The sequence below is a fragment of the Galleria mellonella genome, unplaced genomic scaffold (genome assembly GCF_026898425.1).
Source record: "Galleria mellonella isolate WM207_F2 unplaced genomic scaffold, CSIRO_AGI_GalMel_v1 utg424, whole genome shotgun sequence".
NCBI classification, from domain to species: Eukaryota; Metazoa; Arthropoda; class Insecta; order Lepidoptera; family Pyralidae; genus Galleria; species Galleria mellonella.
In genome coordinates, this window is record NW_026442097.1 from 3038910 (window position 1) to 3059261 (window position 20352).

Below are 20352 nucleotides of genomic sequence, written 5' to 3' on the forward strand. Positions count from 1 at the left end.
GAATAACAAATAATAATAGATGGGACTGTTTCATCATCACGGACAGGACAGTTCTTGCGAACAAACCTGAGAGCCTACCATGAAATGTTTCCCGAAATTTCGGAGCCAAATGAAACAGAATTTTGATGTTAAAATTACATAATACATGCCGTTTGGAAATATTAAAAATGTTAAAATATCGTTCCTTTGGACTTTTACGATAGGATGTATGACGAACGAAATGTTAAACTCCATTTATTGGTCCGATTTTGGTATAAACAAAGACACGAAATTGAGTTCAAAAATTCGGAATTTCATTTCATGGTAGACCTGCTGATATTGGTGATGGATCGGGCACTCTCGAGGGTGTTTTTGGTGGATGTGACCATACCGCATGATAAGAACTTCGTAAAAGCCGAAACCGAGAAGAGGAAATATCAAGACTTGGCTCACGAGGTGACCGAAATGCGAGGGATTACATCCACCGAAATCATCCCAATCGTTATGTTGATGAACGGTCTTATCTCAACCAGTCTGGAACAACACCTTAGACGGTTGGGATTCCGAGGCGGCTCACTCCCGAGAAAAATGTAGAAAGCGGTTCGTCTCCCTGGGGCCCTGAATTCCGGCCGACTGTGCTTCTGCCGGCGTTTTTATTTTAATGGGTGATAATGGAATAGTAACCCCACCTGCGTTATTGGTATACGCTGGTTGGGCACCAGTAAGGGATGACAGGTGACGATGAAAACGGATCAGTTAGCCCATTGTGACGAAGAACTACCACTAGAATTAACCACGATGGTTTCCAAGGGGAATCGCATAGAGATCGACCTTATAGGATGTATTGCTAGCAATGGGTCAGTTAGACCCCATTACTAACAACCCTTTTTCCCCCTCTGCCAGGGGTTAGATTGCCATCTCCTCCCCTTAAGAGGGAAGATGTGAATTTTGCAATAATAATAGTAGTAGGACGTCTGTCTGCGGGCAAAGCCACGGGACACGGTTAGTGATTAAAAATTCACGGTAAAACTAAAGCGCAGGTCGAGTCACCATTACATTGCCATCTATTTAAAGAAGCCTGATAACTTTGTTATTGTAAATACGTCATCGACTGCGTTTCACGATAATTCCGGTTGACGTTTAAAATTAAACTCTAAACCGACGACATTGGGTTGAACTTAGTTTTATTGTTCACGAAATGTCCTTCACTAAATGTTCAATAGATGCAATAAAATATCGTGATAAAGAAACTACTATTTCTCCTTTACAAACAATTATTTAACAGCGACTTTAACAATACTTTTTGCGTTATCTACGGTTGTAACCGCTTACCATCAGGTGGGCCGTATGCTTGTTTGCCATTTTAGCACTATAAAAAAATTGATAGTATAAATACAACAGTCAAAAGTTGTTTAAAAAAATACTTGGGAAAATAAATTAATTTCGAGGCGTTCACAGAGATGGTTGTTTTCTGCGTAACGTGCTCTCAGTACTCGAGTTACTATGAGCTTTTTTAATGGATGATAATGGAATGGTAACCCCGCCTGCGCTAACGGTATACACTGGCGGAGCACCAGTGAGGGATGATATGTGAGGATGAAGCAGGTCAGTTGACCTATTGTGACTAACAATAAATCAATCACAATAGTTTTCAGGGGGAACCGTGTGGAGATCGAATGGATAGGGTATATTGCTAGCAATGAGATTGTTGTTTTTTTTATACAACTTAGAATGGCAAACACGCTGACGGCCCACCTGATGGAAAGTGGTAATCATCGCCTACAGACATGAGCAGTGCCATGAACATAACAGAGTATACTGTTTCGCCCATGATACCTCCCATGCGGTGCCATTCCTGAGGACTTAGGTGTTATTCCTCTGTACCCTGTAAATTCACGCCATATCCCACCCTTCAAACTAAAACACAACTGATTTATGGTTGAAACACGAATAGGACACAGGTCCAAGGACCCAAGCAAACGACATTTGTACAAAGTCTCCTTCTGGTAATTCGCATCTACTACTACCAATCTCGACACCCCCTGGTTATATTGAGCTAGTCACGTACACATAATATTAATTATTTACTTAACGATAATAACTTTATGACATAAATACCAGAACATGACACATAATTTTACTAACACAATAAATTTGTAACTAGACCATGTTTGTACATCTACACTAATATTATAAAGAGGAAAGATTTGTATTTTTTTGTGCACGAGTATGTATGTTTGTAATGAATAATCTCAAAAACTACTGTGCCGATTTCAAAAATTCTTTTACCATTATAAAGCTACATTCATCCTGAGTAACATAGACTATATTTATTGCTAGAAAAGATTAGGGATGCTTATTAAAACTTTAGCAACGTAACTCAAGGTGTAAAGAATGCTATAAAATATCTTTCGTCGCGTGCGCTGCGGAAACTATTGGTGATAGAACAAAAGTGTGTTCTACAATATTGAAGAGAATATCAATAACTACAAAAAACTTCGCGATACTATATGACCAACTATTATCGTTATGTCACAATAATCACTTTTTAAAATGATTTAAAAATGTCCACCCGTGCAAAGTCGAGATGGGCCGCTTGTGGGAGATATTTAAGAAAAAAAAAAATTATATGAAGGATCTTAATAAGAGCTACAGAAACCACATAACAATAATTTTTAGAATATTTGTTGGTCTGTCTATATTTGTTTCGGCATCAAACAGAAACTTTTGTACAAAGTCTCCCTCTGGTGGGGGGAGAGTGGGAGGGAGGGAGTGCATGGGAGGTATTATGGGCGAAACAATATACTTTGTTATGTCCATGGTAATGTTCATGTCTATAGGCGACGGTTGCCACTTTCCATCTGGTGGACCGTCAACTTGTTTGCCATTCTAAGTTGTATAAAAAACAAAGATGTAACTTAAAATGTAGTGTTTGTTTTATCTTGATAGGCCATCTAGTAGTTAGTATGTATATAGGTTTTTCTACTTCGGCAATCAACGAATACAAAATAGCGTGCGAAATGCTAGTCTATTTATATATTTTATACCAGTCTAGACAACATTGAGTGTTACGTCAATGTTGGCATGATTGCGCCGAAATATTTTGTCATTTGCCGTGTGGTCCCGGCATTGAATGAGGGGCCACTCCTTCCGTTCTCATGGATGTCGTAAGAGGCAACTCAATGGACGAGGGATGGGTGACAGTGTCCATCTTAAAACATGACTAAAGGCTAACTGCGGTTGTCAAGTGGCCTACCAAGTGTGGCAACTACTGGCAACCCCTCCCCCTTATGCGGGAGGCTATGTTCAGAATGCAAAGTTAATGGCTGATTTAATTACTTCAACAATATAATAAATCACTAACACTAACCCCCCCCCCCCTCCCCATTGTTAGTAATGGAGACTGAGAATCCCATTGCTAGCAATATACCCAACCACGTTAACCTCTTCGCGGTTCCCCCTGGAAACTATCATGATTAATTCCTGATGATTTCATCATGATGGGCTAACTGGCCTGTTTTCATTCTCATCTATCACCCTTCACTGGTGCTCCGCCAGCGTATCCCGTTAGCGCAGGCGGGGATTACCATACCATTTTCACCCATCAACCCCCCCCTCCCAAGGTTCTCTCCCCAAAGGTCGCAGTCTCTGGGGTAAGTCTATGCTCAACAGTGGACAGATAACAGCTGAAAAGATGTTAACGATATCAGTCTAGACAACACTGCGTCAGTAATGTTGGCATGGTAAATAGCGCCAAAATATTTTGTTATTTCCTTCCAAATACGTAGATCCCGGTGCCAACATTCCAATCAGGCAATAACAATGTAATTACTGTCAGAACAATTATATTGTGCACAGCGACAGAGCATGTCGTCGTGGCATGATTAATATTGACAAATCTAATTAAATTACTAATAAATTTATAAAATATTTAGTCATAATTCATTTTTATGTCACTAATCTATAATAATACTGGCTGACTCGGCAAACGTTGTTTTACCATATACATTATTTCTAGCACTATACATGAAAATATATCGTACTATAATTATTATATTCAATTGTCATCTTGCAACCCTATTGCGGCATATGAAAATTGCGATTAAAAAACAGGGGTTGATCGTAAAAGCGTGAAAATTTTTATTTGTATGTATATTACAATGCTAAATCATAATAAAATAACAATAAAAAAAAATTGAGAAAATAATAAAAAAAAAATTTAGTGGGTCACCCTTATCATTGAGGGATACGAAAAATAGATGTTGGCCGATTCTCAGACCTACCTGATATGCACACAAATTTTCATAAAAATCGGTAAAGCCGTTTCGAAGGAGTTTGGTAACAAACACCGCGACACGAGAATTTTAACAATTAGATTAATAAAATATTGTGATTTCAAAAAAAAAAAAAAACAATCTTCAATTATGGTAAAATCTATTGATTTCAAAGCTAACATCAAAATAACAGATTTTAGATATATATAGATAAAGATAGAGAAAACATTTTTGGGATTAACCTGTAAGTATAACCTTTCAAATAAAAAAAAAAAAAGAATTTTCCAAATCGATTTAAAACTGCCTAAGTTATGAGGTAACAAACATAAAAGAAAGAAAAAAAAATATAATCAAATTGAGAACTCCCTTCTTTTTGAGGTTGGTTGAAAATTTAGACGACGTTTTCTTAAATGACATTTAAGAAAAAATTATATGAGTAATTATTAGAAATTGTCTGTCTGTCTGTAGGTTTATTCCGGAATCACGAAAAACTATTACACCAAATTTAATGCGGTTTCCACAATTGTGTTCTTGAATTTCTAACTTCAAATCTGGGGTATTTATCTTTAGATGCAGATCTAGAAATGACATCTTTTGGTTTTCCTTCTTTTGAAATCCACGCTTACCAAATAGCCAACATAAAATTAGTTTAAAATATACGTATTGTTATATATTTACCAGAGGGAGACTTTGTACAAAAGTCGTTTGCTTGGGTACCTCTGTCCCATTCGTGTTTCAACCGTGAAGCAGTTGTGTTTGCATGGCTGTGTTTCGGTTTGAAGGGTGGGATATGGCGTGTAGTTACTGGGTACAGAGGAATAACACCTGAGTCCTCAGGAATGGCAACGCATGGGAGGTATCATGGGCGAAACAGTATACTCTGTTATGTGCATGGTACTGCTCATGTCTATAGGCGACGGTTACCACTTTCCATAAGGTGGGCCGTTAGCTTGTTTGCCATTCTAAGTTGTATAAAAAAAAGCATAGATTAATATTCATTAATACATTTGCTTTACTAAACTAACTCACTAAAAGATTAAAAATTTTATTTTATTTTTGTCGCCATTGAAGTCAATACATTTTGTAAAGCAAAATCTTATTTAAAAAAGTGGTCAAATGCTAGTTGGACTCGTGCAACGAAGAATTCTGTACAAAATTATCAAGTTTATTTTTTTTTTTTTTTTTTGTAAAATAACTAAAAATTTACATGCCAAATTTCATGATTCTAGGTCAACGGGAAGTGTCCCGTTGTAGATTTTAATTCCCTTTTCGAATGTCAAAATATGCTATATAAATGGAACATAAACGGCCGTATCTTTTGATTGCGTCGATTTAGAAGCTTGATTTTTTCACTGCTTTAATACATTGTACGGAATTCTAAAAAGACAACAAACAAGTTACTTATGTATTTTTTTCCGCTAAAATGTTTTCCAAACTAGACGGTAGAATCATAAAAAAAATGGCAATACAGAATTACTTAAAAATTAACTTGTTTAGTAAACATTTATTTCTAGTATATTCTAGAAAAAAAAAAACTAATATTAGCACGATCGAAGGACACGTACAGTTAGCTACATAAATATAGACACGTAGAAATACTCACCACACTTTCACGACCATTTCTCATGTAAACAAAAATAATCTATATGAAAAAACGAAATAAAACTCGAACACTAATATACCTAGCAATAAATATATCACAACGCATGGAATGTTTCACTTTTTTATTAGAAAAAAAAAAGTAAAAAAAAAAATCACTAAGAATTTTTATCCCGATTCTTTGAAGGTATCTTTCTATAGAAGAATTTTATGCTGTATAACGTATACAGCATATTATTTTTTTTACAAAATTTTTTAATTTTTTTTCCTTCTTTTCTTCTCGATTTCAAACGACCAGTTTATAGTAATTCTTGACGAATACTAAACGTGATATAAACATAATCTGGAGCCAAAATACAACGGGCCTTGCCAAAGACAAAAATAGATGGAATACAGCTTATAAGACAATACAGGATGTTTTGCGAAAATTGTATTGCGAACTTTAACATAAAACCCGCCAATCGCGATGCGCACGTACACGTGAGGGTTCCGTATTAATTTATTTTTATTTACTAGCTCCGTTCGGGATGAAAATGAAACCTATCCTTCTGCAAAACAAATATACAAGTACACTTTTTGAAGTCTATTTGAAAATTGTAAAATTACATCCGCCCCGGATAACCGGAAACAAGGGTTTCCTTGTCGACTATGACTCGGAACCCTAAAAAGTACGTTTGGTATATGTCCAATGAGGTAAATGTACCAGTGAATGGTGGTGATTGCGGGCACTTGATGGAGCCTTGAATACATTGAGATTATTAGAAAAAACATGTGTACTCTGCTACAAATTGTAATAAAGATTTATGTAGGTTTATATTTATATATGTACGTATGTATGGTATATACATATCTTTGTAAATTATGTAATTATTGTTATTGTTTATTGATTTCTAACTTGCACTACTCCTGATACTACTGTGTTAGGTTGACTGGAAGAGATCTCTTTTAAAGATAAGTTCACCTTTGCCTACATTGTTTCTAATTGTTATTGTTACTGTATGTTTTAGTGTAATAAAGAATATTTAAATAAATTACCAGATTTTCTGTTTAGGCCTAATTTTCAAAAGTTTATTTAGATATATTTTCTACTCCAATATTTATTAAGTATTAATATAATGAAATTGCAACTAAACGATGCTTGTACTTGGGATATATTTAAGAAAGATTCATATGAGGGTACCTCAAAAGATTAATAGATGTCAAAATAATAATTCTTAGAAATATTAACTGTCTTTCTGGAGATATAGAAATTAAAAACAACAGTTTAATTACTTTAATTTTTAAATCAATATAACTGAACTTTGCTACAATTGAAAGCAACTTTTTTAAGGACCCTTTAAATTATGATAATTTGCAACAGACAGGCTTCAGTGTGTTTTATATTAATTGTTATCATGAATTTATAATATCTCTTGCTTTGTTTACGAATAATCAAGTGAGACTATTAACTTATCAATCCTTTATACTAAGATAATTACGTTCATTAAGCATTTTTTTTTATTACTTCAGCCGTTAAGTGTCTACTGTTGAACATAAGCCTTCCCCCATAAGGAGAGTTTTCCCAATTGCTACATTTGGCAGGCGGGTTGGCAACCGCAGTTTTAATAGCAGTGCTGCCCATCCCTCCACTATAACTTCCTTTAGTCGCCTCTTACGACACCCACGGGCAAGGAAGGAGTGGCCCATTCTATGCCGGGACCTACACGGCATTAAGCATGTCATAATTAACATTGTTTCTGCCTACCCTAATGGGAGACAGGCGTGACAGATAAGATGATGATGATGATAATTAACATTTAGCCACGTGTAGGGTAATTATATTATTAGAACGTAATAGACTGAATACATACATCTTTTTACAGCTTCAATATTATCTTTTAATGGCACTTTAGATAATAAAACTACAATTAAATATTCAATTAAATATTTTGCGAGTCAACAAACGCTTCTTATCCTAAGGCACACAATCTTAATAGTATAATAAAATTATAAGTAGACGATAGCTGTACCTACATGGGGAGGTATTTAAGAAAAAAATAACAAAATAAATAATTCTAGTCAACTGACCAATGATATGGACTTCAGCAAAATAACATCTAGTTCAGTACAATAAAAACAATATTTTTTAGAAATTTGTATGTTTGTTTCGACATCAAGTAAAAATTACTGCACCAAAATGAATGCGGTTTTTACAATATTGATATATCATTGGTTTACCGGAGGGAGACTTTGTACAAAAGTCGATTGCTTGGGTACCTCTATCCCATTCGTGTTTCACTGTGAAGCAGTTGTGTTTGCATTACTGTTTCGGTTTGAAGGGTGGGATATGGCGTGAATTTATTGAGTACGGAGGAATAACACTCGAGTCCTCAGGAATGGCAACGCATGGGCGGTATCATGGGAGAAACAGTATACTCTGTTATGTTCATGGTACTGCTCATGTCTATACAAAATTTTATAATGATTGCTTAATCCCATACGGTGTTATAAGGTCAATAAAACTCAATTTCACATTTACAACATTAGTATGATTAAATTAATTAATTATTATTTATTAATTAATAATACAGTGTCGTATACAAGCGCATATACCATGTGAAAGAAATGAAAATATTTCACAATCGGTGCCAAGTGTTGAAACACAGCTTTTCTCTAGCAAACTCCATTGGAAATGTATAGGAGAATTTTAGCAAAACATATATAATAATTTGGCAAAGAATGTAGGGTAATGTTTTTCTGGTATTTGTCTGAACGAGTTGGGAATTTTTCGCCCAACGTAACTGTCGTTATTTAGCATTTCTAGTCACTGTAATACAGGAGTAATGTTAAAGGAAAAAAGCGTAAAGTTCAAATGAAAAATTGAAAAATTAAAAATAGGCAATTTGTAAGGGAATCGTTACAAAATTCAATAGGCTTCAGCTAGTCTTTTATAAAATGCAATTTTTTTTTATACAACTGTGGTGGTACCCTTGCTTGCCACCTCAGTGGCTAAAGCCTTTCTTTCCGCGTCCTTGTTTGCATACGTGAACGTTTGACGCCATTATGTCTATGTGCATAGACAACTGCATGTTACCGTATCGCTTGTTCAAGGTCGTCGGTGAATGCAGTTCGGTCAACCGTTCCGGAGAACTAACCACCACAGAGTAACAACATATACTTAATCTGTTTTTAACCGACTTCGACAAAAGTAGTAAGTTCTCAATTCAATTTATTTTATCTTCGTCAGTTATTAAACGATTCGGAAAGGATATTAGTTTCTTTACTGATTAAGTAAAAAATCTCGAGAAGGCTGTTTACTAAAGCAACAGTTAAACCAACTGTTTGTTAGTTAAATAGAGTAATTCAGATTAATCACAAAAAAGAATCAATTTAAAAGACATAACTTCCATTACATTCCATGCAAAATTAATATTTCTTTATACAACTTAGAATGGCAAACAAGATGACGACCCACCTGATGGGAAATGGTAACCGTCGCCTATAGACACGAGCAGTACCATTTACATACCAGCGTATACTGTTTTGCCCATGATACGATATTATATATGTTATTTTAAAACTAATAAAATGCACCGACGAGATGTTTCATAGACAGATTAGATTTAAAAATATTTTATAGATATTGCTCTACATACAAAATGGCGGTTTCAATAATGACAAAATTACAGGAGCAAATATTATAAATTGTTAAAACAATTTCAAAATCGATTGAGAATGCACTCGCAGAGATGTTGTATAACGTAATTACAAAATTTACAAGGGAAACTTTTTAAAATAATTTAAAATAAATTAAAAAAAAAATAAAACACATTTAAAATAATCCGTAATACATTAATCAATGATAAACAATCAAACATTTGATTATAATTATTTTGACTGCCATTTCCTAGTTGTTAAACTTTCGCAGTTTGCCCGCAGCGATCTATTTAATTTGGTTGAAAATACCTCGTTTAGAAGTGAAACACGTGTCGCAAAACATGCGTGGACGAAATGGCAGTCGGATACTGATGACTAATATAGGACGGTTGTAGAACTTCTGGTAGTAATAATAGTAGTAAATCTTCGAGTGTTGGCAGTCGCACACACATACAAATGGTAGCTGATTTATAATAATTCTAAACAAGTAACCAGTGATATGGATGGACTTCCGCAAAATAAGACGTAGTTCAATAAAATAAACAATCGAATGTAAACAAAGATTAGAAGAGTTGCGAAAGAACGGAGATTATATCGTTTTATCTAACTCCACCTTTCGTTTTAATGCCAAATAATCTAATTTTAGCCATATAGGTACTTACGTCAGTTTGAATCACTGCCATAATGTGTGAGAGAGAGATGTACGTACATATACCAAGTTACTAGTCCGAAATAGACTTTCTTTTGACGTCGTCACCTTGTTGGCATGTTTAAGAAACAATTGTGAGTTAATTACATTTCTGAACTAACCGAAACACGCGTGTTTGTTTGCATCTCATATATCAATAAAGTACGTATATAATAATAGCAATCTCTTGATAATAGAGGGCGCCACAGACAAATTATTAGTAAAGTCTGTTTCGAGAGAACTTGAATGTTTTTGAAATTAGTTAAAAAGGATATTTTCAATTTGTCTTTTTTTTATATTTGTTACCTCATATTTCCTGTAGCCTTTCATACGCTTTTTGTTTTTACCTAATGGTTAGCTGGTAGAAAATGCCATATGGCATTAAGCTTGCCATTTGTACAAAGTTTTTTATGCAATAAAGAATAAATAAATAAATAAATAAGTGGTGTTTATTTATTTATAAACCGACTAGGAAAATCCTTTTATCTGATAATATATATATATATATATATATATATATATATATATATATATATATATATATATATATATATGCGATATATATATATATATATATATATATCAAAATAAATCAAAATTACTACTTTTGCCATAACTAAAGACTTTTTTTTGTGATTTCGTATTAATATCTTAGACATGAAAGTGAGTTTGTTTGTTACCTTATAGCGCCTTAGCGGCTTAACCAATTACTATGAAATTTAGTATACACTTACTATATGGGATGGAGAAGATCTTTAGTTATTTCATACCCCGGTAAATGAACATATCCCAATCACGCGGACGGAGTCGCGAGTAAAAGCTAGTTTAAAATTATATATCTTTTATGGTGATTACAACTATGCTTCCCCTTGTTAACCCGCTATTATACAGCTATTAAATATTTGTTCAATTGTTCAGAAATCGTCAATTGTTATTTATCTAAATAATAAAATAACAATACACACCTAATTGCATTAATACCATTCAAAAATCAGTGACGTAGAAAGTTAGTTCACTGACGTATAGGAAAATTGGTTCCACCAAAGATATAGGTGTTCATATCTCCCTCCTTCATAAAAACTTTTAACTAAATTTTCCAACAATCCCTCCCCCTCCCCGGTTTAAAGGGTGGGATATGGCAGTGAATTTACAGGGTACAGAGGAATAACACCTGAGTCCTCAGGAATGGCAACGCAAGGGGGTATCATGGGCGAAACAGTATACTCTGTTATGTCCATGGTACTGCTCATGTCTATAGGCGACGGTTACCACTTTCCATCAGGTGGGCCGTCAGCTTGTTCGCCATTCCAAGTTGATTAAAAAAAAACAATAATTAATATATAAATATCCCTTTATTTATAACTTATTTTAACTATTACACTGTTTTTTTTTGATGGGTGAATATGATACCCCGCCTGCGCTAATGGGATACGCTGGCGGAGCACCAGTGAAGGGTGATAGGTGAGGATGAAAACAGGCCAGTTAGCCCATCATGATGAAACCATCAGGAATTAACCATGATAGTTTCCAGGGAAACCGCGAGGAGGTCGACCTGGTTGGGTATATTGCTAGCAATGGGATTCTCAGTATCCATGACTAACAATCCCTTTCTCCCCAATATTACACTGTTTTGTCACCTTCTTTCAAATTGAGAATACAGCTCAAAAGAAAGAGACAAACCGGTTCAATAACTAAAGTAGGTTTATTTATGGGGTTAGAAGATTTTATGAATAAGAGGGTAAACGTAAAACAGGAAGTTACACTAAGGAATTTCATTAAATTAATATACATTCTACAGTTTTCTTTCAGCTTCTCAAAGGTTGACTGTAAGAGATCCCTTTATGGGATAAGTCCGCCATTGTATATTAAATAATTTACCAATGTTTAATCTGAGTTATGTACAATAAAGATTTTACAATACAATACAATGTATGTCAATTTTCGACTTCATCCGGGGGTTCTTTTCAGAGGTTCATAAAATTCCTGTTTTACATGTATAATAGATATCGCTAAAAAAACTTTAAAAGATATTAAATATATATATATATATATATATATATATATATATATATATATATATCTCTAACTTGTTAATGAAACATTTACTAACAATCACTTTAATTGTACGGTTATTACCCTTATGCATTCTACAGTTTTCTTTCAGCTTCTCAAAGGTTGACTGTAAGAGATCCCTTTATGGGATAAGTCCGCCATTGTATATTAAATCAAATGTCAGTGTTCAATTTGAATTGTGTACAATAAAGATATTACAATACAATACTATTTACAAGTTCTTGTTCTTTAAATAAGACTTCCGAAAAAGGAAATTTCCCGCTAAGTTTGGAATAATTTTGAGAATTCTTATTTATTTATCTTTCTTTTTTTTTATCTTTTCTTTTTTTTCAGTTCCAATTGGTCCGATATTAATGTTATCAGCATATTCTTACGTTGTAGTCATAGATAAATAATAATAATTTGTAGTTAATAGAAAATAAAAAAAAAAACAACCAAAACAAACAAACGTGACGCGGTCGAATTGGCGCGAACGCTGTTTACTTTTTATTTTTAAAAACGAGACCGGGCGTGGTCGTTGTAGTGTTATGGCTGGTTGCTATTTCGGAAACGTACCGTCATTTGTTACAGCGGCGTGTTTCGTAGAGAAATGTGCCCATACAAACGTATGGAAAAATTTCCGAGCGTAGCACGTGGGAGAAATTACGGGATACGCTGGCGGGACACCAGTGAAGAGTGATCGAAGAGGATGAAAATAGGCCCGTTAGCCCATAATGATGAATTCATCTGGAATTAATCATGATAGTATCCAGGGGGAACCGCGAGGTCGACCTAGTGAGGTATATTGCTAGCAACGGGATTCTCAGTGTCCATTACTAACAGTCCCTTTCCCCCCGAGAAATTATGGTAGCCACATATAACTGGTAGATTTTGGTCGAAAGTAAAAAACCGACTTCAATTATGATAAATTGTCATAGCCGTAGAATACTGACGGATCTTTATATGTAGTATTCGGCAGATCCGTCAGTATTCTACGACTATGACGAAATATTTGAATTTAGAACACGGGATTGTGCATATACAAGTAGTGTATGATTTTAAACTAGCAGTGTTTCATATTTATACCAAATTTCATTGTGTTCCGTTAGGAGGTTGGAAGGTAACAAAAAAACATACTCATTTTTACATTTATAACGTTAGTAAGTAAACCAAATTAATCTCTACATGATAAGTTTTTAAAGCTCTTGTAGCATTTGTTTTATAATAGCAAATAGTGTTTTATCTATATGGGGGAAAGCAATATGTCACCTACATGTGACAATAGGCACACTGCGGGGGGAAAGGCATTGTTAGCAATGGAGTTTGACAACCCCATTTACTAGCAAGATGCCCTATTAGGTCGACCTCCACGTAGTTCCCCCTGGAAACCATCGTAAACGATTCTTGTTGAATTTGTCACAATGGGCTAACTGACCTAGTTCATCCTCACCTATCATCCTTCACTGGTGCCCCGCCGGTGAATACAGTTAGTGCGAGTTGGGTTACCATTCCATTATCACCCATTATACAAAAATAGGCCCATTGCTGGGAATATACTCTATCAGGTCGTCCAGAGGGGACCACGTGACTGCTCAGGATGGGCTAACTTATCTGCTATTTCATTCTCACCTATCATCCCTCACTGGTGCCCCGCCAGCGTATACCGATAGTGCAGGCGGGGTCACCATTCTATTTCCACACATTATAACCACACATTATAACTTAAATTAGAAGAAATAATAATGTTAACACAAGATATGACTAAATGATTTGTCATAGATATGAAATTCCTTGTCAAGACGTCATATTTGTACAAAAAGGTATCTTTCTTTTTGAAGACTTCAAAAGAAGGTCGGTTTAAAAAAAAATTAGTAGTATTTCTTTTTCTGTTTGTTACCTCATAACTCCGTCAGTACTGAAGCGATATGAAAAATTATTTTTTTTTTATCTGAAAGGATATACTTTCAGATTGTTCCTACAGAAATTAACAGATATAATATATCCCATATTTACAAATAGATATTTTATCACAATCGATTCAGTAATTTAGTTTTTACATCAAAATAACTAGTTTTGTCACAATTGAAGTCAGTTTTTTTGTGGGACACAATCTTTAATTATATATCTACAATTTCCGCTATATCAATGTTTGCTTAATGACAATTGAAAAAAATCATTCCGTCAATAAACATTGTCTATGCTACCATAAAACTCATCATCGTCATCAAATCACTAACCAAGGACAATTGCCGCCAATTAATTTAAATGGCGAACAATCTAAACGTATCATTGTCAGCAGATAAGGAGATATAAAGAAGCGACACTCACACAGATATATATAATAATATTTATATATAAACACCATCTTTTTTTTTATACAACTTGGAATGGCAAACAAGCTGACGGCCCACCTGATGGAAAGTGGTAACCGTCGCCTATACACATGAGCAGTACCATGGACATAACAGAGTATACTGTTTCGCCCATGATACCCCCAAACGCGTTACCATTCCTGAGGACTCGGGTGTTATTTCTCTGTACCCAGTAAATTCATGCCATATCCCACCCTTCAAACCGAAACACAGCCATGCAAACACAGCTGCTTCACGGTTGAAACACGAATGGGACAGAGGTATACAAGCAATCGACTTTTGTACAAAGTCGCCCTCTGGTGAATATTAATTCATCCATTACAAACAAACAAAAAAATCTTAATTATATTAGTTTAAATGTATAAACATCGGTTAATTACAAGTTTATTATGTACAATATAACTTATACAAATATCAAATAAATGATTTTATTGCGTATATTCCGGCAACTGTTTTCATTGTGGAATGTTTTATATTTTACAACACAGATATGGAACTTTCGAGCAATTATCTTAATGACGGGGAAAACCGTTAAATCTATGTAATAATTGAAAAGCCTTTCCCTTCAGAGGAGGTTAGAATTTTAATTTAGTTAAACTGAGTTTGTTACCATGCGTAAACGGCTTTTTTTTATACAACTTAGAATGGCAAACAAGGTGACGGCCCACCTAATGAAAAGTGGTAACCGTCGCCTATAGACATGAGCAGTACCATGGACATAACAGAGTATACTGTTTCGCCCATGATACCCCCCATGCGTTGCCATTGCTGAGGGCTCAGATGTTATTCCTCTGTACCCTGTAAATTCACGCCATATCCCACCCTTCCAAGACTTAGAGACGGACTACAGAAAAATCATCTGCTTGGGTATCACTGTCCCATTCGTATTTCTGCTGTGGATCAGTTGTTTGAAGGGTGGGATGACAATGAAATTACAGAGCATAGAGACATAATACCTTAGTCCTCAGGAATAGCAACGCATGACAAGTATCATGGGCGACATAGTATACTGTTATCAATGATAAGTTCTATGCTTATATGTACATGTACCCATGTACCCATATTGTGATAATAAATACATTTTTATATTTTACACTAATTCGCTAAAAAAAGATTGTTGAAAAATTTCAGCGCGTGCAAAGGCACGGGCGATAACTAGTCTATTATTAGAGTTATTGTTTGAAGTCACAACTGCAGCCTGTTATAAAAGAATCCATACAAATGCAATGCATTTTGCGCGTATGCATTATAACAGGTTTTAATTGCATTATGAAAGGATCTTAACCATCTATGTATTTAAGTACATGTGAATATACATAAATTGAGGGGAAAGGGATTGTTCGTAATGGAGACTGAGAATCCCATTGCTAGCAATATATCCAACCAGGTCGACCTCCTCGCGGTTTGCCCCTGGAAACTATCATGGTTAATTCCTGATGAATTTATCATGATGGGCTAACTGGCCTGTTTTCATTCACATCTATCACCCTTCACTGGTGCTCCGCCAGCATATCCCGTTAGCACAGGCGGGGTTACCAAACCATTTTCACCCATAAAAAAAAATCATAGGGGGAAAGGGATCTTTAGTGATGGGGTCCAACAGGCACATTACTAGCAATATGGTAATTATATACTAATTAATTACCCAATAAGGTATTATCGGCTCGACCTGCATGAAACCATCAAGGTTAATTCTTGTTAAATTCATCACAATAGGCGCACAAATCTGCTTTTATCTTCACTTGTCATCACTTACTGGTGCCCCACCAGTGTATACTAATAGCTATGCTATGGGTGCTAGCAGTTAGCTATGCAGGGTTGCTATTTTCACCCATTAAAGAAACACAAAGTCATATAATTATGTATAAAAATCTTCGACAATAAACAATAATTCTGTGTGTGAACTTTGGAGTAATCATTTATCACTACATTGTCATCCTTACATGAATCAGGGCAGAATAACCAAGAATGTTCTAAATTTTTAATTTAAAATACTATGTATTGTCAAAACTATTATAAATAAGAATATATTATATACATAACTAGGGGCCCATCCCAGCTTTGCACAGGTGGACTTTTTTACAACATTTTACATTTTTATCTGTACCTACCTAGCTACCTATTTCATAGATGTGCCCACCCTCACCTGCCCCTCTCCCGCACTGCTAAAATTGGTACGAATAACATGTACAATGCAACAGCATTATAATGCCTGTACTGTCAACACTGAAAAAAGTATCAATTTGACAGCACAATCCCCATCTTTAAAAAAAGACACAAAAATGCCCATTAACAAAATGATCCGCCATATATTGAATTAATTTGTTACAAAAAATATGATAAATGAAGAACCGCTTGACCGATTTTGAGCAAACTTCACATAAACCATCTACTAAATAGTCCGAACAAAGCCTAAACATTTGGTTTAGATAGGTGAGACCGTTCTTGAGTTATAAAATTACAACGAAAAGTGACATTAATTTATATATATATATATATATATATATATATATAGATGATGTGCCATGATGTTTTTTTAATGGTACAGTAACCCCAACTGCATTATCAGTATATGCTAGCAGAGCAATAGTGAGGGATGATAAATGAGGATGAAATTAGGTCAATTGGTCTATCATGACAAATTTCATAATAATTAATCATAATGAACTCCAGGGGAAACCAAGTAGAGGTTGACCTGGTAGGGTATATTGCTAGCAGTGAAGCTGTTAGATTCCCATTACCAACAAACAATGTTTGGTGTAATATATACTTGTTTCCAACTGTAGTTAATATTAGTCAAGTTAAAAGATTAGGTATCTTAGTTGGTGTGATCACGTAGCCTTTATTTTAACTTTACAATTTTTTAATATTTACATAAGTAGGCATCTAGTAGTGTTGTTAGACATTGCAAAGACGTCACTTAAACATAAATTATGTTAATTTTAAAAATATTATAACCATGTGAATTGTACATAATATGTAATTTGTTTTTTAATATTCAAAAATAGAATTATAAATCTATGGATTTTGTTTTCTTTTGAAAGAGGGGTAGTTCCTAATCACCTAATAAGTATTTGCCTTGATGACGTGCTAGCCAAGGACGTTCGAATCTTTGTTCGAATTTCAAATGAACAAAATGGTTTGAAATCGTTGAATATAATAAACAAATAACTAATAACAATTCTTATAAGAAAGGTAGGTAGTAAAAAATAATTGCTTATCTATAGATAAATACTTACAAAAAGTTTTTCTCCTTGTCAGCGTCAGGTTCCAGTCCAGCACCATCGTAATAATTACTAATACTACTACTAAAGTTTAATTGTTGTATTATCTTCGTCATCTTGGCAAGTCGTAGTTGCGCCTTGTAATAACTTTTCAACAGAAAACACGGTCAAAACCGTAAAGAATTGCAAACAAATTGCGTAGTGCACTGTACAATCAGTCAAATTGAAGACAATTTCATAATTGTGATGAATAATAGTGCAACCTGAAGTGAGGTTAATATCACAATATTGCTCAAATTATATATAACGATGATTGCATACAAAATTCACGTGCTTAATATACTTCTGAATTTAGTCGCTTAATATTTTTATTTCTCGTAATGGCTGCCGGAAACGTGACGTTTCTATTTTCTAATGTTCCATTTTACGAAGAATTTATTGCGAAAGTGAAAGTATTAAGCGATTTAGATGAAAACTATTTAAAAATTTAGAGTTTAGTATTTAAACAACTACAAATTTCGACTTTTCTAAATAAATTAGTTGTCATAATATGTTTTAAATTATACTTTGATGTTTTGTATTATATAATTAAGTAATATTATATTATTTTTACATTTTAAGCAAAATAAATTATTTGCATACTTAAATAAAATATAAATCTCATATTATTCTGTATTTTTTATATATCTATTTACTCAATTATAGATATTCCAATGTTCAATTTGGCTCAAATATTTTTTAACACAAAACAGACGTTCCATTCTCGATATTATTGAATGCCATGAAGTTAGTAAGAAGACTATCGATTATAATATTCAATAAGTACAACAATAATAATAAATGTGTACTGATTTAATGAATTATCGATTTAAGATAATTAAAAATAAACTTACCGATTACGAAAAATTAAAGAAGGCATACTACTCGGATCAATACTTTTAAACTTTTGTTCCTCTATCATGTAAACTGGTAAAGCATATAACGTCATTACTTCACTTTAGACTTACACTTCACTCGAAACACTTTTAAGGGTATTGTTTTTTCACTGGGTAGAACATTTAATGGTTCTTCGCTTTGGTAACTTCTAGAATGGCGTGAATACTTGGGTAACGACATTCAGGCTCGAAGGCGCGATCTGGACTGCTAGTCCGCATTTGTTATACAATCTAAGCATTTGATATATTTATGTAGGTAGATATACAATGTCCCTGTCTCACCCTATGTGGGGTCGGTGTGGTGTGGGTCCACACTTATTGACTTTGGCTGGTATTAAAGTATTATAATTCTTTTTACTTTTGTCACGATCGTATATTATATCTGTTCTTCTCATCACAACCTTAGTGGTAAATATATCAATTTAGGGATTGATTTAACACACAATCCCATTGCACCAATATCCAACCTGTCCCAGGTTCTCTGGAAACTATCATCTTAATGAATATCAAATATTTTTTCATTCTCATGTTTCACTGGTGCTCCGCCAGCGTATCGTTGGTGGGGTTACCATACCATTTTCACCCATAAAAAAAAATATCAATTTAACACACAATCTCACCTTGCAACTGTCGCAGGTTCGATTCTCATACAATATAAATATTTTGTATTTATTATATATTGTTTACTACTGAGGATCATGGTTCGTAGCAATTAATTAAATGCTCGATAGATGGGTAGGATTGTTAGCAATGAGTCTGATTTTTTTTCTGCTTTTAAGGACGCATAATATTTACGTCTACTTTTTAAATTGCTTAAAAAACGGTTCTGAATTCGATGATATTTTTATGTACGTATCATTATCCGAATGTTTTAAACCGATTTTGATAATTCTTTATTAAATTTATCACATGACAGTCTCCGTTTTTCAACCGACCTTAAAAAATGAGGAGGTTAACAATTCGGTTGTATTTTTATATGTTTGTAACTTCACAGCGCTACTATTTAAAAATAATTTTGGATTTTTTTTTTCTGAAATGTATACTTTCTACACACATTTATTCAAAATCGGCTGTAGTTTAGTTTTTAAATCAATATAATGATTTTTTTTTTTTTTTTTGGGAAATTACATCTTAAATTATTGTGAGCCAAAATCTTAAATTATCACCCCGTGTGATACAGTCGCCTTTGCGCATGTGCAGTGCGTCCCGTGACGTCACTTTGTTTACCCCTAACAACAGTGGTTGTTTTGGTTCTGCAAACGATCGGCTGTTTTTCACAAAATAGCACCTAATACAAAGCTAAATAAATATACATATGGTGTGGTCCCGGCATAGAATGGGCCGCACTCTTCCTTTCCCGTGGATGTCGTAAGAGGCGACTAAGGGAACTTAATTGTCGAGGGATGGGCAGCAGCGGGTCTCTTGAAACAGCACGAAAAGCCTAACTGCCGTTGTCTACTCTCCTGCTAAGCGTGGCAACTACTGGCAACCCCCCCAATATAAAGGAGGCCTATGTTCAGCAGTGGACAGTTAAAGGCTGATATGTTGATGATGACAGGCTTTAAATAGACTAATACGGCGCGTTCGGCTATT

The 20352-nt window shown here is 34.4% G+C and overlaps 1 protein-coding gene across 1 annotated transcript in view; it reads right to left on the bottom strand.

The window, feature by feature from the left end:
- Window positions 1–18077, bottom strand: part of LOC113520018 (ornithine decarboxylase antizyme 2) — a 31401-nt gene extending 13324 nt beyond the window's left edge. The window contains 1 exon segment of the mRNA XM_052898226.1: window positions 17840–18077. Within this exon segment, the coding sequence (XP_052754186.1) occupies window positions 17840–17940 (101 nt within the window). The 5' untranslated portion in view covers window positions 17941–18077.
- Between the last annotated feature and the right edge of the window lie 2275 nt (window positions 18078–20352).